This window comes from Zingiber officinale, chromosome 10A, assembly GCF_018446385.1.
Source record: "Zingiber officinale cultivar Zhangliang chromosome 10A, Zo_v1.1, whole genome shotgun sequence".
NCBI classification, from domain to species: Eukaryota; Viridiplantae; Streptophyta; class Magnoliopsida; order Zingiberales; family Zingiberaceae; genus Zingiber; species Zingiber officinale.
This window is the reverse complement of record NC_056004.1, coordinates 44,926,707-44,953,438: the sequence shown is the minus strand read 5'-3', so window position 1 is coordinate 44,953,438 and position 26,732 is coordinate 44,926,707. Positions and strand designations below refer to the sequence as shown.

At 38.4% G+C, this 26,732-nt stretch overlaps 1 protein-coding gene across 1 annotated transcript; it reads right to left on the bottom strand.

The window, feature by feature from the left end:
• On the bottom strand, nt 1-26,732 carry LOC122027928. Its single transcript, XM_042586944.1, has 6 exons — nt 26,256-26,732; nt 24,988-25,114; nt 853-992; nt 610-672; nt 401-469; nt 1-329 (listed from the first exon to the last, which is right to left on the bottom strand). The coding sequence occupies exons 1-6, from the start codon at nt 26,448-26,450 to the stop codon at nt 264-266; spliced, it is 660 nt and encodes a 219-aa protein (XP_042442878.1). The 5' UTR covers nt 26,451-26,732; the 3' UTR covers nt 1-263.

Sequence of the window (26,732 nt, the reverse complement as noted above, 5' to 3'; positions counted from 1 at the left end):
TGAAAACAATAATTCCAGAATATTTAGATGATAAATCCATTAAACACTTTTGCTAACTAAAAATATGTTAAAAGTGATGCTACTACAAACATTTATCTTTAACAGTAGTATTAACAGAATACTAGCTCTAGCGCCTAGAATCCAATTCGTTCTGAAATCTTACAATCAAGCTTTCGCACTCACAGGCAATAAAATGTAGTAGTAGTGACAAGTATTGAGAACTCTGTTAGCTTGAATATATAACTCTCAGAGGTCTCGATCAGTCAGACAGACTTCAGCCTCTTTGCAGCCTGCACAAAGCCTACAATTACCTGCAACTCATCCAATTTCTGCAGAAAGGCGTATACAACAATTAGATTCGAATAAGACAGTCAAGCACTCGGGAAATTCATGCATTTACCTGCGACATGAAATGCTTCTGAACTATTTCAATTAACTGCTCTTTAGAGGGGTTAGGACTCTCACCCATCTGTTGCAGACAGAGAACGTGATTAGTGTGCATGTGAAAGGAAGTAGGATTTCATGCAGAACAAGATGAGATACAAACAAGGAACGAGGATGACAACGAAGCTATGCGAGTATTGGAAATTACTGTGAAGTTTAACTTACAAGATTAAAATGCCTTGAGTATCGACATAGTGCTGTTGTTTCTAGCTTGCTGAGATCAACCTTCTGCACCAGCAATGTGATGACACATAAGACAATTGTAAACTCTAAAAAAGAATGTTGGTATGTCAAGGGAGAACATTGCAAAAATAAATAAATAAATAAATAATAGAATATCTAAAATTACAGACTTTCAGCATCTACCCTTGATATGATACTAAAACAAAATCAAATGGCAGCTCTTACTGTGGTGCAGCTCGTGGACAAAACAGATGCCTTGGAATGTGAATCAGAAGAGTGAGACCGGCTCAAGGATTTGCTAGAAGATCCTTTAGGATTCTTATTCCTTGACCTCTGGATTTTTAGGGATTGTGTCGAATCACATGCTGAAAGAACAAGTAATGCCAAATATATAAATAAAATAATAACACTGGAGCAAGTGAGCATATTAAAAAGTGAAATACTTCTGAAAATTAAGATGTCAGTGTCTAAGGTAAATTGGTGAAGATTTGCTCTGGTTTATGGAAATCTCAAGCTGGCACAATTACTCTGATGCAGTTGAACATGTTGACATAAGCATATGAAAACTTCAAATTGCCATAATTATCCTGATGAAGTATGTGCGTGCTAACATTGCTTAAGAAAATTATAGGAAAAATCTAGAAAGAAGTGCATCAACTCAAATATTGTTCCGCTGTAGGCAGGTTGAATGCGGTAATGACATTAATCAGCTCATAATCCATATAACAATCAGAATTTTAACTGAGATTAAGCTAATAAGAACTCTATATAGCTTCTAGCAAAAATAAGGTGGTCAGGTCAATCCATGCCATATCTTCAGTTTACGAATGAAGAACAATCCAACAACAATTTCCAAAAATGATTCTCAAGTAAGAGATTGTTATGACCTAAAGAATTTATGTCCTAGCATCAAAAGAATCATCTGCTATCTCTTGTCATCTTCTCTTTAGTTTCTCTTAGACACCTTGTTTCTCTTATATGCTCTTACTAATTATTCCTCTTTATTTTATTTGACAATAAATATATATTATCTAAAAGGGAGAACGGCCCACTCAGTAAAAAATAAATCTCATATGAAAGGGTGGATGGCTTGCAATCCATCCAGTAAAATATGGCCGAACCCCACATAAATAGATCTCCACCTAGTAAGAATGGCTGAAGCATTTATAATGTGCAAACAGACCCTCGATCCCTCTGCAGCACACAAACTAGTTCAATTGTATAAGCATATAATTAATTGTTCTCTTTTAGTTACTTTAACTACCTAATCTACTACTAACTAGTGTTCCACATGAAAGGTTGAACAATAGCAACCAGTTAGATAAATATAGGGTGCGCAACTGAGAGATACAAATGAAAAGAGTTCTTAAAAACAATTCCTCCCAAGCGTATCACTTGTTTGAAGAATTATCTCATGTCATCAATTTCACAAATTTTAAATCATTCACAAGGTATGTTAAAGAAGAAAGATTGAATAAATGCCCACCTTAGTTGACTTATCACTAGGTGACACTTGTTTGACTTATACAATGCATCTCGTAAGCATTTTTATGACTCGATTTACAAAGTACAAGCTCTTAGATATGGTTCAATGATAAAGACAATCACAACAAAATCTTTACTTAGACATGAAACATGAGTGGAATAGCTCAACTCCTAATCAAGCTCCCATCAGTTACGGGATGAGGTATGACATCACAGATTGAAACATAAGGTATAACATTTAATGAGAACCCCAACTTAAAGAAGCATCAACTCAATTAATGACACTTATCAAAGAAGGATAAGGTATCCACAACTTAAAGTGAGCTACAGGAAATCTTCCATGCATTGCTCGCCTTTGGAACTGACTATCAACACCATGAGCCATGGGGGAGCTATGCAATAGGAAAAGGCCTTTAGTCATACCAAGGTCATCAGCTACTGTGAAGAAGAGATCATGAACTGCCCCAACAAATCCATGATTAACGGGAAACCACGACAAGGTGACATAGAGAGTTAGGAGTGCACAATTCACCAAAGCTGAAAGGAAATGACACAAGATTGATTTCTTACTGCAGAGGAGTTTATCACAGCTACATAATGCTCACAGCAACTGCCAGCAAATCATTGTAGCTTCAACACAAACTGAAATAGGATAGGAAGACTTAAAAAGAGAAGAAAAAAAACTGAAATCAACCATGAAAAGCATGAGGATGAAGAAAGCTCACCAACATCACCAACATGGTCTAGGACACTTTTTTTTATATACCAGGTATCCAAATCTTACAATCCGACTAATCTTGTGTAGATGGTCCGGCCCCACAATCTGCCCAGTAGTACATCCTAACGCGGGTGTACCCTACATGGGAATTAAATGCTGATTGCTTGGGAAATGCATCCTGCCTCTTATCACCAAACCAAACCCGGGGGCACATGATCTAGGACACTTGAAATGCCACAACGTTGGTTTGCTCACAACGGCAGTGAGAATGAACACTAGAAAGAGCTTAGCCTTTAACAACTTCAAATGAGAGAGTCGCGAGTGTGAGGGGGAGACGAATTGGCAACCAACCTAGGTTTGTTGGTCACTGCACAAAATTGTGTGACGACGGGCATCGTTGAGGTCACAACTAGGTTCAGGCATTGTGTGCAACAGGACATTAATAGAGAAGGAAAAGGAGAGCTCCAATGGCAAGGGTTCTATGAGCTGGGTGCTTGGGTATGGTTTGGAGTGGCCTCGATAGAGCAAGAAAGCTTAATAAAGGCAACAAGACCCCTCTCTCTAGAGTTGGGGAGGTGATTTAGTTGCTACGATGTTGAGAGTGTGGGGCATTTGTCATAGATTTCATGGAGATAAAGTCATGGCAACACAAGTCGGCAAAAGACGACTGCGCTCGCCCCCAGGACCCTCGTCAACTCATCCCAGGGCTAATACGGAGTAGGTAAATCACAGATAGCTACTAACCCTTGGAATAGTGACTGGCACATGAGGGAGGCATTTACCTCAGTTATGCCGGGATTCAAACTCAGACCTCAAGTTGGCAACACCTCATGCACTAGCCACTAGAGTGTCCCGAGGGGACAAGTCGTGGCAACACAAGATCACATGAGAGGAGGAAGGGAGGTCATTATAAGGTTTTTTGTGAGAATGCAAAAATGCAAAGGAAAAATCTATCATGTGAAAGGCAGGCTAGGAAAAAGTAAGAAATAGAAAATTTAATATTGTAACATCCTACACTTCCAAAAGAAAGTTTGATACTCCAAATTAGACTCACCGATGGAAAAATGATTGTAAATACCCTGGAGTTTTGATGTGATCAACCAAGTCAAGTTAGGCTCTGCGTATTTGATATCTTGCGTCTGAGTGTGCGGGGACTTAGGAACACAAGAAGTCGAGCGGAAGACGCAGCAAATGAGAAGAATGTCACGAGAATCAAGTCTACGAGCTTGGTGCATTCAAGAGACGAGAAGCTGCGAAAAAGTGCACGAGCGAGAAGGGAGCGCACGACACTTCCGAGGGACGAGAAGTCGGAGTGAAAGACTGCTCGAGGAGAAGCCCAGAGTTGAGTTCGAGTGAGCTCAAATCTAGAAGGCCAGAGCATCACCCAAGCGACCAGAAGCCAGCGACTGGAGAAGGCACCGGACAATCAGCATTTGGCTGATTGATCCGGGCGCCTGGACCACCAAGGTGCTGAATAGGCGCCTCGTCGTAGTGGATAACTTTTCGGATCCACACAAGCAACGATCTAGGCGCCCGGATATTGTCCAGGTGCCCGGACATGAAAAAATTCTATTTTCAACCGTTGCGAAGTCGTTGCGTGGAGATAGAGTTTGTCTCGCTGAAGGAGCCCGGATCACCATCTAGGCGCCCGGAGCCCGCCACGTCAGCAACAGATAAACTTGACCAGAGCACTATAAATAGAACTTTGGTTCACTTAGTTTTAACACAACACTTTATGTACTTCGAATTTCTTACTCTATCTTTCATAGTTGTACTTTCAACGCTTGTACAAGGCTTCTCCGCCTCCGAGGATTCGCTCATAGAAGGAGATAGTAGTGTGCTTGAATTGTCTTGGAGTAGCAATTTTCTAATTGCGAACCAAGTAAACCCGGTTGTCTCGTACCTTCCTTTTATTTTGTTTTAATTTATTTAAGTATTTGTCTAATTCCAGTTGAAAGAACAAGAAGGGTATTTTTGTAATTTCAAGCAATTCGCCCCCCCCCCTCTTGCCGACCGCACGAGACCAACAATTGGTATCAGAGCAAGGACGCTTCAGAAGGGCTAACCGCCGACCGAAGCACACAAGAAATGGTCGGATCAAACATCTACCTGCCTAAGTTCAAGGGAGACTTCGCGACATAGAAAAAGAAAATAGAAGTATTTTTCAAAACAGATTTTGATTTATTATTAATAATAAAATATGATTTTGTAACACCTGAAGATCATCAAGGAGCCGATAAAGAAGAATACCTTAGACAAAAAAGGAGCAAGTCGACTTTGTGGCAAACAGCAAAGCAGAATTCCATCTACCTACCACCATAAGAAATTAACCAAATTGGAGCCTGCGAGTCAGCGAAAGAGCTTTAGGAGAAATTCCTAAAGTTGCATAAAGTGACCTCGGAGGGCAAACTCACAAGGCAAGGTCTGCTCCGGAACCAACTTAGCAATTTCAAAATGGAAGAAAGTGAAACAGTTGCACATCTACACTTCAAGATCAAAAGTTGATCACCGGACTCACGAATCTCGGAGAAATGATAGTAAACCGAAATTCGTTAAGGTACATTTTAAATGCTTTTATGAGAACATCCAAGTGGGCCTCTATAGTTGACTCCTTTTACATCAATAAGGACCTCGAAGTGAGTACATTAGAAAATCTGTTTTCTACTTTTAAACTTCATGAATCGAGATGTATAGGCTTAAAAAATAGAGGAGAAAAGACAGCTCAAAACCTAACACTGAAAGCCAACCAGAAAGGCGAACCAGATTCCGACACATCACTCGACGAAGACGAAGCTGCATTTATGGTAAAAAAGTTTAGTAAATTCCTTAAGTCTAACAAGTTTAACAAGTCATAGGCTAAGAAACTTTCACGAAGCAAACGAAAGGTACAATACTATAGCTGTCAAGAAGAATGGCACATCAAGGACAACAACCCAAAATTGAAGGAGAAAGACAAGAACAAAAGGCTAACGCGAACGAAGCACAAAAACCTAAAGACGACATAGGACAAATCGTCGTCATCAGAGTCAGAAATTGAAGCTTACGCTAGAGGTGCACTTATGACAAGTCACCAAGTAAACGACGAAGCAAATTCATCTGAAATGAGAATCGAGAGCATTAACGAAGGGGGAGCTACTTCAAAAGAAAGCAGCGATGAAAGGGAAGCGTCGAACAACGAAACCAACACAGCAAGGTACGCACTCTACCTCCCGATCAGTTGTATAAATTTGTCAAATTACTCTCTAGAAGTACTTGTAAAATAGAAACAAAAAATGAACAATTAGAAAAGAAAATCATGTCCACTAGAAGAATTGGAAAAAGTCAAAAATTAAAATGAAAATTAAAAGAACAAATAGAGTTATTGGAAGAAAAAATGATCCATGCTTAAACTCAAGTTCATTTCAAAATTTAAATTTTTTAAATTATGGTTGGCTTAATTGGTATTTTAAATACCATAAGAGTCAAATTGCAAAGGTATCATAAAAATTTATTTCTAGAAAATATCTTGTTAATCCAGTATATAGCAACATATATTGGGTTTCAAAATCATATCTAGTTTAAATTCCTTTTTTTAATTGATTTACTAGATTGGAATTGCTTTATTTAGAAAAATATTTTTTTGCAAACTTAATGTTAGTATTTTTTGTTCAAAATTGTTACCATCACAAGACAGCAAATTCTCTGTTAGAATAAATAATTTCAAAATTTTCTGACAGTTAATTAATTTTATACAAATTTTTTATTAAAATATTAATTTTTAATATTAAAAATTCTCAAAAAGTCAATCTTCGAAAATTTAATTTTCCTACATATATATACTTTTTGGTTTACATATTTAGAAAATGTTACAAGATTTTTTGAGCTCAAAATCTATTTTTTAAAAGTATTTTCCTTTGCAAATACATCTTTCTACGTAAAATAATTAATTTTTACTAATATTAATGTTATTTTTTTTTTTGAAAACTTTATCTCGACATTCGATAAGTATGTTTAACCGTGACAATTTTTTTCAATTTTTTAAATATTAAAAGTAACTTTAAAATTATTTCTTCAAAAATTGATTTTTAAATCGTAAAATATCAAATTTTTTAAAACTAATTTTCATAATTTTTCTAAAAGTTAGTCCCTTTTATGTAACCATTAAAAAATTTTCCTAATTTTTTTGATGATTACCAGTATTTTCAATGTGATTAAATGGAGAGGAATAGGATTAAGTCTAGGGGAAGCCGGGAAGGAATAATTTTTTCCAATTTATTGAATTGTATTGCATACTTATTTATTTTACTATTTTGGTTTAACCTTAACTCAACTTGGATTGATTCACAGAAAAATGAGGGTTTTGATGTGATCCATTTGCAAATACATCTTTCTACATAAAATAATTAATTTTTGCTAACATTAATGTTATTTTTTTTTGAAAACTTTATCTCGACATTCGATAAGTATGTTTAACCGTGACAATTTTTTTCAATTTTTTAAATATTAAAAATAACTTTAAAATTATTTCTTCAAAAATTGATTTTTAAATCGTAAAATATCAGATTTTTTAAAACTAATTTTCATAATTTTTCTAAAAATTAGTCCCTGTTTAGGTAACCATTAAAAAATTTTCTTAATTTTTTTTTATGATTACCCGTATTTTCAATGTGATTAAATGGAGAGGAATAAGATTAAGTCTAGGGGAAGCCGGGAAGGAATAATTTTTTCCAATTTATTGAATTGTATTGCATACTTATTTATTTTACTATTTTGGTTTAACCTTAACTCAACTTGGATTGATTCACAGAAAAAGGAGATTGTAAGTACCCCAGGGTTTTGATGTGATCCACCAAGTTAAGTTAGGCTCTGCGTATTTGATATCTTATGTCTGAGTGTGCGAGGACTCAGGAACGCAAGAAATTGAGTGGAAGACCCAGCAGACGAGAAGAAAGGCACGGGAATCGAGTTGATGGGCTCAGTGCATATGACGGATGAGAAGTTGCGGAAAAGTACACCAGTGGAACGAGAAAGACGCGTGCAGCGCTTCCGAGGGACAAGAAGTCAGAGCGGAAGATTGCTCGAGGAGAAAGCCGAAGTTGGGTTTAGGTGAGCTCAACTCTGAAAGGCTGAAGCATCACCCAAGCGACCAGAGAAGAAGACAGCGACCGGAGAAGGTGCCAGACAGTAAGCACCTAGCTGACTGGTCCGGACACCCAGACCACCAGGATGTCAAACAGGCGCCTCATCGCAATGGATCACTTTTCGGATCCACGTCAACAACGGTTCAGGTGCCCGGATATGGTCCAAACGCATGAACATAAAAAAATTCTATCTTCCAGCCATTGCGAAGTCGTTGTGTGGAGATAGAGTTTGCCTCGTTCGAGGAGTCCGGATCACCATCCAAGCGCTTTCGAGGGACAAGAAGTCAGAGCGGAAAACTGCTCGAGGAGAAAGCCGGAGTTGGGTTTGGGTGAGCTCAACTCTGGAAGGCTGAAGCATCACCCAAGCGACCAGAGAAGAAGACAGCAACCGGAGAAGGTGCCAGACAGTCAGCACCTAGCTGATTGGCCCGGACATCCAGACCACCAGGATGTCAAACAAGCGCCTCATCGCAGTGGACTACTTTTCGGATCCACGTTAACAACGGTTCAGGTGCCCGGATATGGTCTAAACGCATGAACATGAAAAAATTCTATCTTCCAGCCATTGCGAAGTCGTTGTGTGGAGATAGAGTTTGTCTCGCTCGAGGCATCCGGATCATCATCCAAGCACCCGAAGCCCGCCACGTCAGCAATGGATAAACTTGACCAGAGTACTATAAATGGAGCTTCACTTAGTTTTAACACAACACTTTCTATACTTCGAATTTCTTACTCTATCTTTCATAATTGTACTTTCAACGCTCGAGTATCTGAGGATTCGCTTGTAGATGAAGATAATAGTGAGCTTGAATTGTCTTGGAGTAGCAATCTTTTAATTGCAAACTAAGTAAACTCGGTTGTCTCATACTTTCCTTTTATTTCATTTTAATTTATTTAAGTGTTTGTCTAATTCAAGTCGCAAGAACAAGAAGGCCATTTTTGTAATTTCAGACAATTCACCCCCTCTTGCAGGCTGCACGAGACCAACAAAGATTAGATCAATTTCTCGCTCTCAAGTCACCTCCTAGCTAGTGTGATGTTGTCTGTTAGTACCCCGAGGTAATTTTAATGTAGTCAACCGAGTTAACTTAGGTACTGTGTGTATTTTGATGCTTTGTGTCTAAGTGTGCAGGAACTTAGGATCACATAAAGTCGAGCAAAAGACGCAGCTAGCGAGAAGGACGGCACAGGAGAGAGTCGACGGGCTCAATGCGTCCGAGGAACAAAGTGCTACGGAAGACTATGGAAGAATACACAGACGGATGAGAAGGAAGCGCGCGGCATTTCCGATGGATGAGAAACCGAAGCGGAATCTTGCTCGAGAAGAAGACCGGAACATGGGTCCGGATGAGCCTAATTACGGATGGGCGAAATCACCAAGGTAAACGGAGCAACGGAAGAGCAAACGGAGCTGCTAGAGTTGCTGAAGGCGCCTCCAATGCAGCTGGAGGCGCCCTCGTGCTTTTCTGGTGGAAAGCGTCTTTAATCTCTTGAAGGCGCCTTTGAGCCTTTATAGAAGGCGCCTTCAATCACTTGAAGGCACCTTGGACTGAGCAAAAAGTAATCGTTAGCAAAGATAAAATTTTATCTTCACACGATAACATTTGCCACGCTAGAGATGCCTTCAAGCTTATTGAAGGCGCCTTCCAAGATCGGATAAAATTTTCCAGGGGCTATAAAAAGACCCCTGGAGATAGAAAATATTCAACAACTTTAGTATTCATTTCCTAGTCTTTTTCTGAGCGTTCAACGAGTGTAAGAGACTTCTCCGCCTTCACCGAAGGAGATTTTTAGTGCTTTCTTTTGCCTTAGATTAACAACCACCTATGTTATAACCAAGTAACTTTCTGTGCTTCTTTATTTTATTAGTTGTTAAATTGCTTTAATTTAATTACACTACTAATTTTGTCTGAAAGATCGAGAAAGGTCTGATTTTATTATACAGGCAATTCACCCTCTTCTTGTCGGACGCAGGGTTCCAACAAGTGGTATCAGAATCAAGCTCGGACTAACCGCCATCCGAAGAAAAATAATGGTCGGATCCAGCATCTACCCGCTAAAATTTAGGGAGACTTCGCAACGTGGAAAAAGCGCATAGAAGTATTTTTCAAGACTGACTTTAAAATTTTATTAATTATAAAATACGATTTTGTAGCGCCCACAGATCAGCACGGAGCTGAAAAAAAAGAATATACGTGGACAGAGAAAGAACAAGCCGACTTCGTGGCTAATGGAAAAACATAGTTCCATCTGCTTAGTGTTCTTCCGCCCCAGGAGGTAAGCCGGATCAGAAGCTACGACTCCGCCAAAGATCTCTGGGAAAAATTTCTGGAACTCCACGAGAGTACTTCGGAAGCCAAACTAGCGAAGCGGGACATTCTCCGAAGCCAATTGATGAACCTCCGAATGAGCAAAGGAGAAAAGGTAACCCAACTCCATGCAAGGATCAAAGCTCTGATCACCCAGCTCAACAACCTCAGAGAAAAGGTAACAAATCGTGACTCTTTAATGTACGCACTTAACGTCTTTCCGAGAACTCAAGAATGGTCAACCTTAGTAGATACTTACTACATCTCTAAGGACCTTGAGGTAAGTACTCTTGAAAATTTATTTTCAACTTTCGAACTTCATGAATATCGTTGTGTAGATCAGGAAAAAGAAAAATCTAGCAACATTGCTCTAAAAGCCAAGAAGGACGTATCAAATGCTGACACTTCCCTCGGTGATGATGAGTCAGCATATATGGTAAGGAAATTTAAGTTATTTAGAAATGATAAGTTTAATCAAGTGCAGGCAAAGAAAAGAAGTGCAAGGAATATAAGATGCTATAACTTCAATAAAGAAGGGCACATCAAGGAGAACTGCCCAAAGCTGAAAAAGAAGTACAACAAGAAAGGTCCAAGCACAACAAAACACAAGACCCTGAAGGCGACTTGGGACGAGTCGTCATCAGAATCTGATCTGGAGGAGTACGCTGGACTTGTACTGATAGCAAGTCATCAGGAGGAAAGCATAGACGAAGGGGGAGACTCATCAAAAGAAAGTTTTAACGAGAAGCAAGAAACAAACTTCAGAGCAGATCTGGTAAGTGAGGTATGTTTACTACCCCTGACTAATTAAACTCAGGTATTAAATCTATGACCAAATCATTATGTAAACTTAAGTTCAAAAATAATAAATTGAAAAAGGAAATTGTAGAATTAAAAATAATTTTATCAAATACATGTCACTTAGAAATGTATGAAAGATTAAAAGATGAAAATGAAAAATTAAATGACACAATTGAAAAATCTGCATATGTTAATCAAAATACCTTAAGAAATTATAGAAACCTAAATTGATATTTTAAATATCATAAGGTTCAAATTAGAAAAATATCTTAAAAATATGTCTAAAAAATTTCTTGTTAACTCAGTAGGTAAAATTTTATTTTGGGTCTCCAAATTTTGCTCAGTCTAAAATAAATGATTATGCATGTTTTATGTTCGGAATATTAATTTCATTTGCAAAATTAAGTTTTGTACGCTTACTGTTAAATTTTATTTCTGAATTTTTTTCATCTGCTACTAAAATAAAGAATCTTGAAAATTTATTTTCCTTAATTGTACATTCTGTTTTCAATACTTGAAAAATTTTGAAGATTTATTTGCATAAAAATAAATTTTTAAAATTTAACTTGCAAAACCTATGTTTCTATGCAAAATGATTTGTTTGTGCTAAAACACTTATAAATTTTTCGTGAGAATTTTTCTGCATATTCATAAACCTCTGTTGAACTTTAAGAAAAAACTTTTCATATTTTTTTATCTAACTTTGTTTGACCCCCGACTTCATTTTTGCTATGACCAAAGGGGGAGAATGAGAGATGAGAGCTTAAGTCTAGGGAGAAGTTATGTTTGCAATTTTGTAATTTGCAAAATTCCAGTTTTAACTATGATTTTATTAACTCTATGCTTTTACCCTAACTCTAACTCGGGTTGATGCACATCAAAAAGGAGGAGATTGTTAGTACCTTGAGATAGTTTTAATGTGGTCAACCGAGTTAAGTTAGGTTCTGTATGTATTTTGATGTCTTATGTCTAAGTGTGCAGGAACTTAGGATCATAGGAAGTCAAGCGAAAGACGCATCTAGTGAGAAGGACGACACAGGAAAGAGTCGATAGGCTTGGTGCGTCTGAGGGACGAAGTGCTGCGGAAAAGTACGCAGGCGGACGAAAAGAAAGCGCGCGGCGTTTCCAAGGAACGAGAAGCCGAAACGGAACCTTGCTCGAGAAGAAGACCGGAAGATGGCTCCGGGTGAGCCCAATTCCGGATGGACGAAATCACCCAGGTAAACAGAGCAACGGAAGAGCAAACGAAGTTGCTGGAGCTGCTGAAAGCGCCCTCGCACCTTTCTGGTGGAAGGTGCCTTTAACCTCTTAAAGGCGCCTTTAATCTCTTGAAGACGCCTTTAATCTCTTGAAGGTGCCTTCAATCACTTAAAGGCGCCTTGGACTAAGCAAAAAGTAATCGTTAGCGAAGATAAAGTTTTATCTCCTTACGATAACATTTGCCACGCTGGAGGCACCTTCAAGCTTATTGAAGGCGTCTTCCAAGGTCGGAGAAGATTTTCCAAGGACTATAAAAAGATTCCTAGAACTAGAAAATATTCAACAATTTTAGTATTCATTTCCTAGTCTTTTTTTGAGCAATCAACGAGTGTAAGAGGTTTCTCCGCCTTCACCGAAGGAGATTTTTAGTGCTTTCTTTTACTGCCGCACGGGTTCCAACATTGTCAACCCACTATAAGCCTCTAATTACCCTCTTACCCAACTAGAGACTCAATTTAGCCTAATTAATTTTGGTTCATGTTATCATCGGTATCGATCCTAGACTAGGTCAGGACACGCCTACATGGCCCCACCCCAATCTGGCCAAGTCATCATGCTGAGTTCACGCTTGGTAGAGCCACTCTTAGTATAACTGCCGAGCTTGTCGAGCTAGTCTGAGTTGTCATTTCACTCCGAGTCAAGTCATTTGGTCGAGCTCTCCAGTCTGGCTGAGCAGGCCACAAGCAAACATGGGCCACAGTCCCCACTTTCACATGATCTCTAAAGGTATATTGCCCTCTCGCACTTATCAATATCAAGGTATATGCTTTGTGGAGGAGGCTCTTGCTTGAATTCTCTCCTTCTTTACATCCTCTTTTCATGATACTATTTGGACATCATGGTGACTTAAGCATTACAGGGATCTTGTAGAGATAATCCCGATGATCCCTCTGACGCATGTTAATCTATGCAGGTCTAACTATATCGCGGAAAAAAGCTTTATCAGCAATCTCAAATGAGGTGGCATATTTCTGCCGCATCATTTTGGCATAATTTATGGGAATACAAGCGAAGCTGTTAAAAAAAGGAGAAAGGGGTCTTGGGTGAAAATTCCATCTTTGTGGGTGACTCTATGTCTGAATCTCTCATCCGAATAACCCTAATCTCTTTCCTCAGAATGAATTCAACTCCTAGAGTTATTGATCTAAATTAGATTTTGATACAATAGCCACATTAACAATTATTGACCCGAACACCACATGAAATCACTCTTCTTTAAGTGTTAAAATCATCACAGCTGATGTGATCGGCCTCAATGGCTCCTTCAGCCTCCTTCTCCATCGTTGTTTGTCGTGACCACCCCAGAACCAGTAATGTCCTGAGCATATCTGCGGCATCGAAGCGAAGGTTCACAAATGTTGTCGGAGATGAAGCCGAAGGAAGGCACCACAAAGTGATTGATGTCAAAGTTAGAGCCCTGCGCCAGCGTTAAGATATCCAACCACTTCGTTAAGCAATACATCAAGATCATGGCCATATAAAGCAAAACCACTATCATTATCACACTGTATAAATCGATAGAAGTTATCATATCCTCCCAACGTAAGGCGGTGACTGCTCTCAATCCCAATCTTTCTCCATCCCTTTATTGCAAACAATGTGGTTGCAACACCTCTCGAGACCTGCAACCCACGATCTTTTTCCACGACAGTCCACGATATGCATCTATCACAACCACGATCCGAGAAGGAACAAGTTGCTCCGCTTGGCAAAGACGAGGTATCAGACACCACAAAGTCAAGCAGGCCTAGCTACAAGCATTATTCCCAATAAAGGGGATCAACAGGGAGCGCATCAAGACAGGGACATCACACCCTTGTCACGACGCAAGGCGCAGCCCTCCTCTCGATAACCATGGTCAAAATTGCCTACCTGTCGATCAACTTTGAGGATAGGTTTTTTTGTCAATGACGACGGCGGACCAACCTTTCACTCAATCGTGTCCTGCATCCCTTTCAGATTATATGCTATAGTCCTTAAGAGGCTCAGCGATTAGGGGCGTTCCATTTGCTATGCTATCTAATTGTCTATGGCATTCTAATTTCCAATACAATTTCTACTTAATTCTTACTCGATGGTGCTTACAATTGCTCCTATCCCTCTTTTCTGTGATTACCTTTTCGGCTAGCCTTTATATAATGGAAGCACTCTTGTGGATATGTCTGACATTTGAGGAATGGCAACAACCAAATGTAATATGAGGAAATGTTCTAATAGGAGGGTATGCTCAGCTTGGTGATGCACAAATGGCTCTCACTATATTTCATGACAAGGTGCAATCGGATAAGCTTTGCCAAGTGACAACGTGAGCAAGATAGAAGAAGATGGTGTGGTTCATCTTCCCTACGTGAAAGCTCTACAAGTTTGCCCGATTACAAGAAAAGAAAGAATGGTAGTATCTCAAGTTGAGCATAAGCGAGTACTTATATCTCTTCCTTGGTCTCAAGTTTTATTCTCTCATATCAACACAGTATTTGATCTCTTTGACTCCACAGATATTCGAGAGTCGTGGGATCGAACTTATTATACTTTCATCAAATCCACGAGTATTCGGGAGTCACGAGATCGAGCCTATTATTCTCTCCGCGACTCCATGGGTATTCGAGAGTCATGGGATAGAGTTTTTCATTCTCTCACCAACTCCGTGAGTATTCCAGAGTCGAGGGATCGAGTCACTCTCTCACATATAGTAGCATGCTGCCCCACGATCTAGGGATCAAGTCATTCTCTCCTGACCTTTGGTTGTGGATTGAGCCTCCCCCCTTCTCGGAAAGGGTGGACTCAGTTATCTCCCTCCCATTTCAAAAATAGCCGCCTCGGTTATCTCCTCCCCCTTCTCAAAAAGGGTCGCCTCATTTATCTCCCCCCTTCTCGGAAGAAGTCGACTCAATTATCTTCCCTCTTCTCAAAAAAGGTTGTCTCAGTTATCTCCTCCCTTTTCTCAAAAAGGATGATCTCAGTTATCTCCTCCCCTTTCTCAGAGAGAGTCGCCTCAACTATCTGTCTCGACTAGTTACAAATTGAGCTTCTCCCCTTTCTTAGAAAGAGTCGACTCGATTATCTCTCCCAACTTGAATCGGTCGTGGATTGAGCATCTCTCTCCTTTCTCGGAAAGGGTTGACTCGATTATCCCTCCCCCTTTCTCGGAAGGGGTCAACTCAAATTACCTCTCTTGACTAACTTGGTAATGGATTGAGCCTCCTCCTTCTCGAAAAGGGTAGACTCATATCACATTTCCCCTAGATCTCGACTCTAGATCAAGCTTTCCCCCTAGCCTCAGTGGTCAGCGTCTTCGCACCATGTTCAATTGTGTTTAGTTAATTTTAAACATAATTAATGAATTTTCCTCTCCATCTCTGCTACTATTGGTAGACCTTTCCCAGTTCAGCATTTTGCCTTTTTGATATTGGTGCAAGAAGCACCAGATAATCGAACCCAAGTTTTGATAATGACAAAAAGGTGCAAAGTTAAGGGTAGTCCTAGTGCTGCTAGGCAAAGTCCTGATCTGAGGGACTGGACAGAAGTCTTAACAGGTTGAGGGCATTAGGCGAAAAATTCTATTAGTCGAGGACAGTAGGTGAAAATCCTGGAGGTCGCGGATACTAGGCGGAAGACTGGACTGGTCAAGGATCGAATGTCCAGCGAAAAGTCTTGAAGTCTCGGATGCTGAGCAAAAGTCTAAACAGTTTAGAGGGCCAATATGACATCAGGTAAAATCTCCTGAGAGGAGTAGGTGAGAATACGTTCCCCGTTGAACAGTAGATGTCGGTTTGACCTAGGGTTTCACAAGAAATCCGAAAGTCAAAACCAAATAGTCCCGAGCCTGTCAAACTAATTAATTAATATTAATTTATATTGTGTTAACTCTATCTTGCAGGGTACTTTGATATTTGGACTAACATGTTTTGCAGGAGCTGAAATACACAAATCAACCTTAGGTGAACCGTGCTCAAGGCGCCTCATAGCTACTCGGAGGCGCCTCAAAGCTATGCGAAGGCACCCAGGACAGGGCGAAGGTGCCCTCGCGCGGATAAACTTTAAGGATAAAGTTTACGCTATGGGAAGGTGCCCTGAAGCGCATGGAGGGAGCCTCGGAGTGCATTGGAGGCGCCTCATAGCACCTGGAAAGGCACCCTCGGGTAGATAGACATCACAGTCTACAGAGTTTATCAATCTGAAGTGCATGGGATCAGATTCAAGGCTGGAGGCGCCTCGAATGGGATTGGAGGCGCCTCCAATGCCCTATAAAAGAAGCTCTCGCCCAGCCACTTTAACGACACTTCAAAATCAACAAACTACAACTTCTACGCTTAAACACTCGTCGTGCTACTCCGACTTCTGACTGCAACTCTGCGACACTGCTCCGACAACTGGGCTCTACACCGGATTTTCATACTGTCAGTATAATTTATTTTACGCAAAGTTGTAATCATTTCTTTTATAAATTCTTTGTAATAATCGAATTGTTAGTGAATTGCCCAATGAAAGCGATCGTAGATCGCGGGCCTTGGAGTAGGAGTCGTCATAGGCTCCGAACTAAATAAAACCAAAAGTGTTAGCATTGATTTTTATTTATTTCTATTGCTTTTGTTACTCCAAGTCTTTTTACGGAAAACGTGAAATAACAACGAGCGTTATTCACTACCTCCCTCTAGTGCTTTCGATCCTATAATTGGTATAAGAGCGGAGTCACTCTAAATCGATGGAACCACTGTTCGAGCAAGTTTTTTTTGTGGTATTTTTTAATTTTTTGGAGTTGATCGGAATCAGTGTTATCACTCCTTCCGATCAATTTTTTTTTCAAATTTTACGTTTCTCGAAGTTGGTGCAACACCACTCAAGTTCATTATTTTTCATACCATACTACTAATCCAAGGCTAAGTCTTGGAACAAGTTTTCCTCGTTTCTTTGTGTGTGAGATTTCGAATAGCCCATCAAGATGGCTATAGTACCGCACGTCCACCCTTCTTCTCTGGTGAGGATTTCGGATACTAAAAAGGCCGAATGGAATACCATCTCAAGACGCAGATGGAGATATAGATCATCATTCAAACTGGATTCACATACCCCATCGAAAACGGGGTACTCATCCCCTGCAATAGGTGGGACACACCAACAAGGAAAAAGATCGAGGCCGACGCGAAGGCAACCCAAACCTTACAGTGTGGACTAACCAAAAAGGCACTAAACCGAGTCGGTCCATTCACAAGTGCAAAGAATCTCTGGGAAAATCTAATCGAATTGCACGAGGGGACCTCCGATACAAAGGTAAGTAAACATGACTTAATTCTAAATAAATTATATAATATTAAAACGCAAGATAGTGAATCAACGAGCCAATTACACGCTTGGATCCAAGACCTACTCAATGGTCTTTACACGATCAGACAAAAAGTAGAGAACCGCGACACTATAGGGTTCGTGTTAAATGCTTTTTTAGGAATACTTTGTAGACATCGATGGTAGGTGCATATAAAGTTTCCAAAGATCTTTCATTAATTAGATTAGATGAGTTATTTTCTGAGTTTAAATTGCATGAACAAACTAATGTTACTTCGGTCGAGAAAGGTATTACGTTACTTACAGAAAAGCTCACAAACATGAAGGTGAAGCCTAAGCACCAACTTGAACCTAAATCCGAAGACGAATTGGATTCCGAAGATCAAGACGAGATCACGTTGAACTAGTCAACCTAGTTCGGAAAATGCTTAAGAAGAAAAAGATAATTCAATCCAAGAGCAAACAACTGGGTCTGAATCAAACCACGAAGTCCAAATCAAAAGTGACCTGCTACGGGTATAACCAGAAAGAGCACTACAAGCCGGAATGTCTAAACAAAAGCAAAGAAGAAGGAAGACTCTAAAAGCAACGTGGTCTGAGTCATCAAAAGACTCTAAAGAAAAAGAACAAGCTCAAGCGAGCTTCCTTGCTCTACCGATACAAACTCACATTGTCGAGACCAAATCTAAGTCGGAACCCGAAATCAAACCGGAGGTCGAGTCTGAGAGAAGTCACGGATCCATATCCGTTTCTGGAGGGTCAAACAATACTGTAAGTTCTCCTCTAGTAGATAAGTTGTATGATTTAATAAATTATTTGATGCGCAAATTAGCTAAGTCTAATGTCTGGGTCAAGTTACTCAAAAAGAAAATAACAACCCTTAAGGAAGTCGCAAACCTAAGTTCCTTGACAGATCAAGTTCAAAGTGGAACTTCAACTCAAGTTCAACAACTTGAAGATGAAAATTCCAATTTGAAAACTGAAGTCAAAGAACTTAAGGACATGTTAGAACGGTTCACTTGGGGTTCCAAGAACCTTGATCTAATTTTTAGAAAACAAAGGGTCGTACACAACCGATTCGGACTCGGATAAATGGCTAAACATCGATTCAGATCTTACTTGTCTTTAATGAATCGAACCAATAGAACTTTAATCCAAGCATGGGTTCCTAAGTCAAGCTTGACTAATCAAGTTAGACTTAATCAATATTTGATCTCCAAGGATCAAATCTATTACCTTGATAGATCTTATAGAGACTCTGATCCATGAGGAGTCAATAGAAAGACCAGCTTTATTGTTAGATAGATTTGCTTGATTGCTTGATTTACTACTTTCCTTATTTCTGCCTAGATTAGGATGGTTAAATAAGGACTTAAGCTTGATCGACACTTGACTAGTTAGACCAAGGATTTTCAGAAAGAAAGTTAAATATTCAATTTACTTAAAAGGCCTTGTCTAGAAGTGGTCGTTGCTTTGATACCCAAAAAGACCCCCCCTGTTCCTCACCACACCCTGGAAACCAATTATAGCAATGGATATTTAACTAATTGTTAAACCTAAATCTAACTCAAATGTAAATCAATCCTTCGATTTGAAATTAAATTGAAGAAAGAAAAAAAAATCAAAATCTCACAAAAACTTATAAGGTTCCTGTTTGAAAAACCTAGAAATGGGTGTGATGTTATAATTAATCAATTAACTTACTTAACCTAACACAAACTACATAATTAACTTACTTAACCTAATCAAACTAATCAATTTAATTAATCAATTTACTCAATCTAACCTAAAACCTAGTTAATTCAATTTAATTATTCAAACTTAAATATTTTTCAAAATTCAAATTTAAATATTTCTCAAAACTTAGATTAAATTTTTAAAACTTTAATTAATTTTCAAAACTTTAATATATTTTTAAAACTTTAAATTAATTTCAAAACCTTAATTATTTTTCAAAACTTTAGTTATTTTCCAAAACTTAAATTAATTTTCAAAACTTTAAATTAATTCTCAAAACTTAAATTAATTTTTCAAAATCAAATTAAATTTTCAAAACCTAATTAATTTTTCCAAAATTGCATTTACACATACTTGGACTCTACATTATACTCATATTATTAACTTTACCTAATTTTGAAATTTTTCCCCCTTAAACAAAATAATTATTTAGATACTTGTATCTTCGAATTTTTTCTTTTAAAACAACTACTTAAAAAAAATTAATTTTTTTAGGCATTAATAGAGGTGGAGTTCTTTTCTTTACATTTTTTTTCAAATTATTTTTCATGCATGACAAAAGGGAAGAACAATTAATTAATACTATTTTATATTGTGCTAACTCTATTTTGCAGGGTATCTTTAGTATTTGCACTAACATGTTTTGTAGAAACTGAAATACACAAGTTAGCCTCGAGTGAACAGTGCTCGAGGCGCCTCGGAGCTGTGTGAAGGCACCCTGGACAGGGCAGAGGCACCCTTGAACAGATAAACTTTAAAGATAAAGTTTACGCTACGAGGAGGCACCCTGGAGCGTATGGAGGGTGCCTCAGAGTGTATTGGAGGCACCTCAAAGCACCTGGAAGGCGCCCTCGGGAGGATAAAAATCTACAGAGGTTTTCGAGTCTGAAGTGCATGGGATCAGATTCAAGGCTGGAGGCACCTCGAATGGGATTGTTGGCGCCTCTAATGCCTTATAAAAGAAGCTCTCGCCTAGCCACTTCAACGACATTTCAAAATCAACAAGCTACAACTTCTACGCTCACCACGCTACTCCAACTTCCGACTACAACACTGTGACGCTACTTCGACAACTAGGCTCTACACCGGATTTTCATACTATTAGTATAATTTATTTTACACAAAGTTATAATAATTTCTTTTGTAAATTCTTTGTAATCATCGAATTGTCAGTGAATTGCCCAACAAATACGATCATCGATTGCGGGCCTTAGAGTAGGAGTCGTAACAGGCTTCGAACCAAGTAAAAATAAAAGTGTTAGCATTGTTTTTTATTTATTTCTACTGCTTTTATTACTCTGAGTCTTTTTACAAAAAACTTGAAAAAGTTACGAGCGTTATTCCCCCCCCCCCCCTCCCGTTTAGCGCTTTCAATCCTACATCCGATTCCACTATTAGAGAAAGTTTTCCTACAACTCTTCGCCAGTTCGACCTTATCATCCCAACTACTTAGCCCCACTTGAGCATCCTGTAATACTCTAACACTCTTATTGAGTCTCGCACGCTCCAGCTCCTCGACTCGACTTAGAGGGGGACTTATCAAATTAAATCATAAGAGACTATATCTTTCTCTTATAAATTCATGATCTTTCCCATGTATTTTCAATGTAGAACTATATTTGCAACTTTGCAACTCTAACAATCCCCCCTCAAATAAAGGACCACAGGTATCCCCTCAAGCGAAAAGTATATCTATTTGACGTCTGATTCTCGACCCACCAGGTCTTCCCGCCCCTCGGTCCAACCGACCTACTAGGACTTCCTTGTGGAGATATATTAATTCTTTTGGTCCTAATAATTAGTATTAGCCTTATGGGCCAATTATAAGATGATTAGGCTTATTGGGTTAATGGCTTATTGGGTTAATGATTAATCCAATATATACTAAAACCCAACTCATTAAAATGATAATATAGATTAATGGAAATTAATTGGTATCATTGGAAGAAGACCAAAAGGCAAAGACTCTTGGTATTCTTTGAGACTCTTGATATTCTTTGGAAAATAGAAAAGGCCTTTTGAGCTCATTTTTCATAAGACTCTTGATCTTCTAGTCTTCTTCCTCCTTCCTCTTTTGGTCGAACCTTCTAAATGGCTAGCACTCCAAAGTTGGTTCTTCTCCTAATTGTGAGTCCATGAGACGGACGAAACGTGTTCGTGTGGATACCGTAAAGGTGCGGCCACTTAATCATGCTGAGATCCACCGAGAACAAAATTACTGTTGGGAGTTCTTGTTTACGCAACAAAGGTATAACTCTCATCACAATTAGAATACGGTTTCCTTCACATGGATCTTCTTAAAAGAATTTTGAAATTATTTATTCCGCTGTGCTTGTGTTGTTTTACGCTCAAGATCCCTACAGTGGTCTTAGAGCTACTTGCAAAGGCGTATACTAAGTTGTAATAATGTTTTAATATGTGATATTGAAACTGCATGAACCTTTTATTATGATTTGCATCATGTTATGAGTATTTGCTTCATGTTGAACGAAAACTAAAGGATATAGCATCTTCATACATGTTATGAATACGTGCTATAGTCTTATTTTCATTCGACGTAAACATACATGGTTATGGGTGGTCTCGGTTTGACATCTGTTGAGAACAGATTGTGTGAAACATAAACTGTTGTGAACAGTTTTTGTTGGTCTCGAGAATGTGGTGGTATTAGGTATGACAGCAACTCATTCAAATGAATTTGCAAAATAATTTTATTTCGGGAGCCCTGCCCTGAAACTCCCGCAAGGGGTGCTTTAATTTCATCAAAAATAAAGATGAACCTTGTGTCTACAAGACGGTTAGTGGGAGCACAGTAATCTTTCTCATCTTATATGTAGATGACATATTTCTCATTGGAAATAATATCCCTATACTACAGTCTATGAAGACTTGGCTTGGGAATTGTTTCTCAATAAAGGACTTAAGTAAAGCAGCCTACATTTTAGACATCAAGATATACAGAGATAGATCTAAGAGATTGTTTGGTCTAAGTCAAAGTACATATATTAACAAGGTGCTTAATCGTTTCACTATGTAGAATTCCAAGAAGGGATTCCTGCTAATGTTACATGGTGTAAGTCTTTCGAAAACTCAATCCCCCTCTTCTAAGGAAGAAAGGGACCGCATGGATCAGATTTCTTATGCATCTGCTATAGGATCTACCATGTACGTCATGCTTTATACTCACCCTGATGTCTCGTATGTGTTAAGCATGACTAGCAGATACCAGTCAAATCTAGGTGAAGGTCACTGGATAACAGTCAAAAATATTCTTAAGTACTTGAGAAGAATGAAAGAATATTTCTTGATATGTGGAGGTGATGAGGAGCTCACTGTAAATGGTTCCAGCGATGCAAGCTTCCAAACTGACAAGGATGATTCCAGATCCCAGTTAGAGTATATATTTTACTTAAATGGTGGTTCTGGGTATTAGATACTACGATGGTTCTATCTCATTTAAGAAATTATCGATAAAAGAGATGTGAGACTATGCAAAGTATCGACCGATGCTAACATTGTGGATCTCTTGACTAAGGTTTTTGCACAGAGGAAGCATGATAGTCACGCAGGATCAATGGATATTAGATATTTCAGTGATTGACACTAGTGACATAAAGAGATTGTTAGTGTAAGTCCAAAGAGTCAATCAAGAGTTGATTAACTAAGGGCATTTTGTATCATATTTCATTAATAAAAGACAATGGTTATTATATTTACTTCAGATATGTGTTATATGAATAAATATAATAATGTCCTAGGGTAGTAGGTTCTAGTCTATAGCATATCAATTGGTTGAATTGATAGTGGGAGCATGTAGATATATATAACTACTCTTAACTATTCCTGGTCAAGTATTAATATGGAAGGTCAATATTAATGCATTGAGACTAGCATGTAGGTCAACAGATGACTTAATCTCACAAGTATATAAGATATCAGGTTGACACATGGGTATATATTAGAGAATACGTACTGAATTGACCCGCCATGAAATGTTTCATGGATCATTATATGAGTGTCATAAATATTCTTATAAGGACTATTAATATAAATAGTTCTTAGACCTGAAGTCACTATGGTTCCCTATATAAGGAGTTGTGTACTTTGGTATTGTCAAATGTCACCTATAACAAGGTGGATTATAAAGTCGATCAGTGGGTATGCAATAAGTTATGCTGAGGGATGTGAGTGGTGTAGATGGGAATGACAGAAGTGATATCTATGGGCCCCTTGATTAAGTGGGATACAAAAATGCATGGCTATGTTCAAATTAGTCAACATGAGATATTGAGCTTATTTGATTGAGTGTGTCTACTTAAAGATCAAGAAACACAAAAATTGATAAGAGGATGACACAGTCTATGCCTCATTAATCAATTTAGATATCAAGGATAGAAGGATTGAGTCATATAATATAATAAACACGAAAAGGTTAAGTCAGATCTCGATATTCTCGTCACTTGGATAGCAATGATGTCTTGCTAAATATCATTCATTACTTATGTATCTAAAATATAAATTTGGATACATTGTCAATATTACGAGAGTCTATTGGATCACACACAAAGAACATGTTGATTCGGAGATGAGTGTATTTTAGTTTGACTAAAATACTAAGGACCTTAAGAATAATGGATTAATCCAAAGTGTTGATGTCATCTTTGTAGTGATTGGCACTAGTGCTAATGGGAGATTGTTAGTATTAGCCCTAAAAGCCAATTATAAGATGATTAGGCTTATTGGGTTAATAGTTAATCCAATATATACTAAAACCCAATCCATTAAGAGGATAATATAGATTAATGGAGATTAATTGGTATCATTATTGGAAGAAGGCCAAAAGACAAAGACTCTTGGTATTCTTGAGACTCTTGGTATTCCTTAAAGAATATAAAAGGTCTTTTGAGCTCATTTTTCAAGAGGCTCTTGATCTTCTAATCTTCTTCCTCCTTCCTCTTTAACCGAACCTTCTAAGTGGCTAGCACCACAAAGTTGGTTCTTCTCCAAATCGTGAGTTCGTGAGACGGACAGAATGTGTTCGTGTGGATGCCATAGAGGCAAGGCCACTAGGACGAAATTGCTGTCGGGAGTTCATGTTTACGCAACAAAGATATAACTCTCATCACAACTAGTATACGGTTTTCTTCGCATGGATCTTCTGGAAAGGATCTTGAAATTATTTATTCCGCTGCGGTTATGTTGTTTTGCACTCAAGATCCCCACGGAGACATGCACCCCAAAATGCAATCAAACATTCTAAATTAAATTATCCTCAAATCTACGATTACCCCATAATAGATCACAAATACAATTATTTTCAATTACTTGGATTTTAAATATTTTGGAGGGATATGACTGACATAATGGAAACATAATCTTCATTAAGAATATTCTACATCCCTTACCCTTAATGGATATGGGTTTTTGAAAAAGCAAGTGAAGTGAGACCTTAAGATTCCATTAAGGCTTACTGCTACTTGCATAAAGAAATAACAAAATTGAATTCAAATACAAATACCTTAGTCAAATTCTACAAATAACTCAATCTAAAGGCTTAAATTATATTGATAATGCTATTCTGATCATTTCTACTTGACTAGCAAAAGGACAAAAGAACCAAAGTACTTCAAAGAAAAAATTGGACGTTTACCCATATCTGAATCATTCCACTTCAAATTGTTAAATTCATCATCATCATTATCTTCGTGGCCAGTTGGCGCTTCAATAACACTAAGAGCATTTCTTTGCAACTTCACCTCTATTCCATTAGTTAAAACCTGAGGTATTTTAAAAATTCAAAAAGTCAAACCAGTATCAATTAACTAACCAAAATGTGCACAATGTAAGGAGTGAAAAAACTAAACTTGTCCTTGATCCATTTTTGCATGCATATAGCCCAACTTGTAAAAGAAAATATAAAGGCTTCTTTATCATTACTACCTCGTTTCGAAACAAAATCTCTTCAAATTGAACTTGAAACCCCAATTAAAAGTCATAGTGCAAGACTTTGTTTGTCACAACACTTGCGCTGGCAGAATGGTGAAAGATTAATGATGAGAAGCTGAGAACTAAAATGAAGGAAGGCTATAATGCGTTAGGTAAATTGTGTTGAAAAAGCAACTCTCGTATATAAGGTGTTTGGTAAAAATATAATAAACTGCAGTGGCATGGAAGATATGATTTTGAGAAAATATTGCTTTGTTAAATAATTTAATATAATACTATTTTAGCAAAATTGTGTTCACAGTTGAAAATTAAATGAAGTGAATTTTGTAGTGAAATATAGTTTATAAAATGCACTATCATCCCTCCATCATATGTAATCTAAGGCGTAGTTTTTTTTAATTATTATTTTTTTATTTTATTCAGGTAATACAGACAGAAACACCCTGGCATTCTCTGATTTAAAATCACCCAATATACTTGAAGAAAATTTGAATTATACATGAAACTTTGAATTGCTCATAATGGCGTCAAACACAAAATCACCAAGCACAAATCTGATGTAAATATAATCAAACCAATAAAACATGGCAAATTCAGAACTATGGAGCTCCCATTTCAAGGATTTCATGATTTATAAATTGCAAAGTCTACTGAAAACCAAGTAGCATAAAGAACATGCTGAAATACCAAGTGGTTCTCCATTTGTAACTACCAAGCTAAAAGTACTACTGGATAGTGCTTCAAAATATACCTATCAAGATTTGGTAAAACTACAGCCGACGCTGCATTATCGTTCAGAAGAAAAGATAAACGCATTGTCCAAGCAGATCCAGCCATCGAAATAGAAAACCAAATAAACCATCTCGTATTGTGGAAAACCCATAAAATTATATCACATATCCACTGAAACCTCATTAAAAATCCGTGCTTTAGCGTCAGGCAGTCAAAGATCAAAGAAGAGACAGGAATTACCAGCCAATGCCAGCCGCCAAGGCCGACGGCCTTCTTGACGACGCCGTGGAGACCGACTAGGACAGATTTTGTCCGGTTATTGCCGGTGACGACCACCTTGGTGTGCCTCGGCAGCACCGACAGCTCTTCTTCGCTGCTCTCCTCGCAACTATGCTGGCATCCACCATTCATCCGGAGATCCACAGCTGCTAGCATTCCTTCACCCCTTCAACTTCCCAATCTGGAACGCATGCAACCGGCAAAAGAAGGGGAAAATCGGCGAAAATGGATCAAATTGGACAGCTTTGAGCTGCGTCGGGCATTGCAGGACCAGAATTGAACGGAAACAGTGGGAAATTTTACGAATCGTGGGAGTTCTTGGAGAGAGAGAGAGAGAGAGAGAGAGAGAGACAGAAGAGATGAGACTGGAGTGTTCTGTTCCTTATTACTGAATCTTCACTGTCCCTCGGTCTCTCCTGCTCCTCCTCCTCCCCCTTA

Excerpts from the sequence above, each read along its gene's own strand:
- LOC122027928 (XM_042586944.1), bottom strand. The coding sequence starts at position 26,450 with ATGCTAGCAGCTGTGGATCTCCGGATGAATGGTGGATGCCAGCATAGT. Across the intron at positions 25,115-26,255 it reads TTGGCGGCTGGCATTGGCTG|GTTTTAACTAATGGAATAGA; the intron begins GTAATTCCTGTC and ends AAAATACCTCAG. Across the intron at positions 673-852 it reads TGTCCACGAGCTGCACCACA|AAGGTTGATCTCAGCAAGCT; the intron begins GTAAGAGCTGCC and ends TTGCTGGTGCAG.